This window comes from Anoplophora glabripennis, unplaced genomic scaffold (assembly GCF_000390285.2).
Source record: "Anoplophora glabripennis isolate ALB-LARVAE unplaced genomic scaffold, Agla_2.0 scaffold206, whole genome shotgun sequence".
Taxonomy (NCBI): domain Eukaryota; kingdom Metazoa; phylum Arthropoda; class Insecta; order Coleoptera; family Cerambycidae; genus Anoplophora; species Anoplophora glabripennis.
The window spans coordinates 783,700-788,103 of NW_019416733.1; the positions used below are offsets into that span (position 1 = coordinate 783,700).

General features: G+C 28.7%; 1 protein-coding gene across 1 annotated transcript in view; it reads left to right on the forward strand.

The window, feature by feature from the left end:
- LOC108904700 overlaps positions 1–1,928 on the forward strand; it is a 3,442-nt gene extending 1,514 nt beyond the window's left edge. Inside the window, exon 3 of the mRNA XM_018707343.1 lies at positions 1,631–1,928. Coding sequence (XP_018562859.1) covers positions 1,631–1,800 — 170 coding nt within the window. The 3' untranslated portion in view covers positions 1,801–1,928. The remainder of the gene's footprint in view (positions 1–1,630) is intronic.
- Positions 1,929–4,404: the final 2,476 nt, after the last annotated feature.

Genomic DNA, 4,404 nt, shown 5'->3' on the forward strand with positions numbered 1-4,404 from the left:
TTTTTTTCAATCTACTCTAAAAAATGTAAACTATCTTTTCAGAGAAATATATATTTTTTAATTTTTAATAAAAAATTTATAACAATTTAAATTTTTTAATCGTTAATTTTTATGATTTAACAATAAAACAATGTTTTTCTATGCCATTCGATTTATTATTTAAAATATTGTAATGTTGCTTTTGAAATTGTTTTACGACAAAAATAAAAAATCACGTTCGCTTTGTGAAATTGTTATTACTTTTTTATTAAAAATTAAAAAATATATCCATTTCTCTGAAAATATAGTTTATACATTTTTTAGAGTAGATTGAAAAAAAATTATAAAATTAATTCATTTTTCTGCTTGCTATGCTATATTTCTGCTATTTTTAATTTCTGAAATCATGCTTCAAGTCTCCTTAACTCTGTTAATAGAAGAAAAAGTCAATATACCATTTTTATGTAGAATTTTATGATCTGCAACTTTTATCAGAAACTTATATTATCAGCTAAATATTTAATTCTTTCAACGAAACCTACCGAAATATGATTTGTTCTAAAAAGCCGAAATCTCTTATTCTTTATCTCTTTCCAATGTAGTCAAAATAAATGTTTGTTATATCAAGCCATACTCAAATACAAAACTTTTATAAGTTGAAATCTGTTTAGTACATTAATTTTAACAATCCTTATTTATTATGTGCTGCGTAAATACTAATGCACTGCAACTAAATTACAAAAAAAAAAAAACATTGAATGAACATTGATGTTAATGTTTATGGAGAAATGTTTTGAATTTATAACAATATTTAATTAACAACTTCTTAAAACTTTTTGGCAACTATACAATAATGTATTGTATGTATGTAATGTAACAGATTTCAACTTATAAAAGTCTTGTATTTGAGTATAGCTTGAAATAACAAATATTTATTTTGACTACATTGGAAAGAGATAAATAATAAGAGATTTCGGCTTTTTAATATCCGTAACAAACTATATTTAGGTAGGTTTCGTTGAAAGAATTAAATATTTAGTAGATAATTGATAATAAATAAATTACTTAATTTAGTACCACAACAAACACTAAAAATCAAAATTACTCGGAAACGCACAGGAATTTCGAGACAGAAGAATGGACATTATTTTTGTTAAACTATATGTAGATAATGAAAATAACAGTTTTTTAAAAAATAGTCATTGGCGTAGAAGTTCTGTTTAAGAAAGGGGTTGAGCACCCCCTTCACTCCGCCACTGTGCAAGATTTTGAACATTTTTATCGCTTGTTTTATACCCCTTAATTAATAGGCATTATCTCCCAAACATGAAAAAAATCTAAGTATTCGTTTATAAGTTATAATGAATATTCGAGAAAAAAAAATTATATTCAACACCCTGTATCTCGGAAACGAAGCGTTCTACGACATATGTTTATAGGAACTTTTGTTTTTACAAACATGTGTTCTATCTCCTGTTAAAGTTTGTCTACAAAAAACTGACTCACCCTGTATACTTCAAACTAACTTATATAAAAAATTCAGGCAAGTTGACCAAAATTACCATTTTAATGCGCATGTAATTGGACTATTAATTATATATGGGTTTCAGTAACCCAAGTTAAGAGTTAAATCTGAGAATATATTTTTTAGATCCCACTTGGTCTGAGTTAGCAGACAGATACGAATACGACCCGGAATTGTTTTCGTCGCCACAACTTTTAAGGAAATTGGAAGAGGAAATCGGTGATGACCCCACCTTGTACGACTGGGAAAAAGTGCGTCTCAAACGAAATGTGCCTGGCCAAAATCGACGTCACTGAAATGAAAATCGGAAATACTAATATAATATAAAATTACCCTAAGGTTCTGCAAGTGCAGTGTTAATTAATCATATGCATTGCTATATTATATTCATCTGTAATGTAATTATAAAAAAATAAATACACTGATAGAGCAGGTAATGTGTTGTTTATTTTGTAATTTATTATAAAAAAATAACACGAATCAACTGATTTTAACTTGAAAAGTGTTATAATACTGGGTGTGTATTGAGTACTTGTACAAACTTTAAATGGTGAATCTTTGACTAATTTTAAGGTAAAAGGTTCATATGAACATGGATCTGCAACGGCTTGGTTCTTGAGGTACAAAGCGTTCAAAAAAAAATTTTGTTTGTTAATTTGATTATATTTTTGTTCAATAACATGGTAATTCGACGAAATTCAGGAAAGTGGGAGTATTGGTGATGAGAAACTCAAATATTTACTTAGTTTTTTGTGTAATGCTAGAGGGCGCCACATACAGTGTTTGCACTTGATTTTAAATAACCATAACTGTTTTGTGTCGCACTGTATGTCATTTTTGACTAAACATATCCATTCTCCATTCAATTTTACGTAAGAAAGGTACTCTTAGTATTTGTCGTATTTTGAAAACAGCCGTTGCATATAAAAAAAAGAGTTTAAAGTTAAACTTGAGTTGGAAATTTGTAAGTTAAATCAAAGAGTCTTTGAAAAACAAGTGAAAAATTGTGTCTTATTGATTGTCAAAGATTCACCCTTTAAAGTTTGTACAAGTACTTAATAAACACCCTATATATCGAAATTAAAAGTCTATTAAAATATTAACCAACTGGCTAAAAAATACTATACTAATTGTAAAAAAAGTTACTATAAAAAATATATAAGTAGCCTAGGTTTTAAATTACAGGATATTAAATTTTAGAAAAAGGCATGACTCAGATAATTTATTAACATTTGGTACAGTGTAGTAGTTTGTAGTAGAAAAATGTTTCATTGATTTTTTCAAGCTTTGAGGGCAAGTACATAAAGCTGAGATCATTTTTCAACAAATACCAAAATGGCTGCAAATATGTTAAAGACTTGTTCATGTTCATTTGTAATTTTTATGCGAAAAAAATAATTTCATCTCTTTTACGAGTTTCGTTGTTTGTGACAGAATACAAAACTGACGGATAATTAGTGTGGTTATATGTGGCACCATTTTCTGAATTTGAAGATAAAGAATTGTTCTCGAGTCCACTGCTAATCATATTGTATCCTGCACCTACAGTTAACAATTACTCGTACTTAGTGTAACTCATTTGCTGTAGTGTATAACGCAGGACAAAAACGTTATTTTTACTTTGTTGTAAATATATTTAAGTTAATCCAAACAAGTTAAAACATTGTTTCTAAAAATTCTTATCAAATGAAGTCAAACAAAGTTCCCCGATATCAGAGATCTAGGTACCTACCTATTCAAAAGATATCTAACCGATCATTTAAGGACTTCGAAAGCTTACTATTGTTTATTATATTAATCTTTTGATGAAATAGGACGATTATTTCGATACTTAACAAAACAAGTAAAAAATTATAATTGTAATACAGGTACGTTGTATGTAATAATTTCAAAACTATGTCGCGTATTTGTTTTTATAGGAGATATTTTTTAGTATGAAAATAAAAGAAACATTTAAGGATACTGTAGGAGAAGCCACTAAATGTAGAAAAAATAAAAATCTGGAACTTAAGAATAAAGATTTACATACAATATAAACAATTTTTTGAGAGATCAGAAACGAAGTTTTTGAGCAACTACCAAAGTATATCTAATTTCAATAAATTCGGTTCCTATTGTATAGGTATACCGGGTAGGAAAGTACCGATGGTCTATCTGAAGTTACGTGAGAGCGATAAAGTAAGCCATAGAAATCCATGCGATAGACAAGGATGGCTATAATGAAGGCGTCTAATAGTCAACGCCCATTTCGCCCTTCCACAAATAAGATCCACTTCTTATTTATGGAAGGGCGAAATGGGCGGTGACTATTAGACGCCTTCACTATACCCATCCTTCTCTATCGCATGGATTTATATGGCTTACTTTATCGCTCTCACGTAACTTCAGATAGACCATCGGTACTTTCCTACCCGGTATTTACATCATTTTTTTTTCTAAAATTTGACACGCTCTATTAAGTCGGAAATAAACATTACAGGACATTTATTCACAGGAAGTTTGTGCTAATAAAACTTAACTTGTATTCTCCTTTCAACAATTTGTGTGTACTCGTAACTGTGCCTCAATAATTTGACGATAATTGTCCTTAAACCCGGCTCCTTCGCCATAATACAGAAAATTTGTTTCTTGACAAAAATATTTTAATTAAATATAGTATACGGCATCTTCTACAAGACATTTTGTATAAAAACTGATGCTTTGTCATATGATTCTACTTTTGGCATGTGCAAAAAGTAAAACAGGGGACATGCAGAAATATTTAAATATGTAGGTACACTGAAAAAGATGTCTTGTAAAAAATTGCTATATTAGTTATTATTCTTCCCCATTTTGTGCGATGCAAACTGTCATAATTGTAATATAAAGAATATTGTCGTATGATTTTACAAAAAAAATGT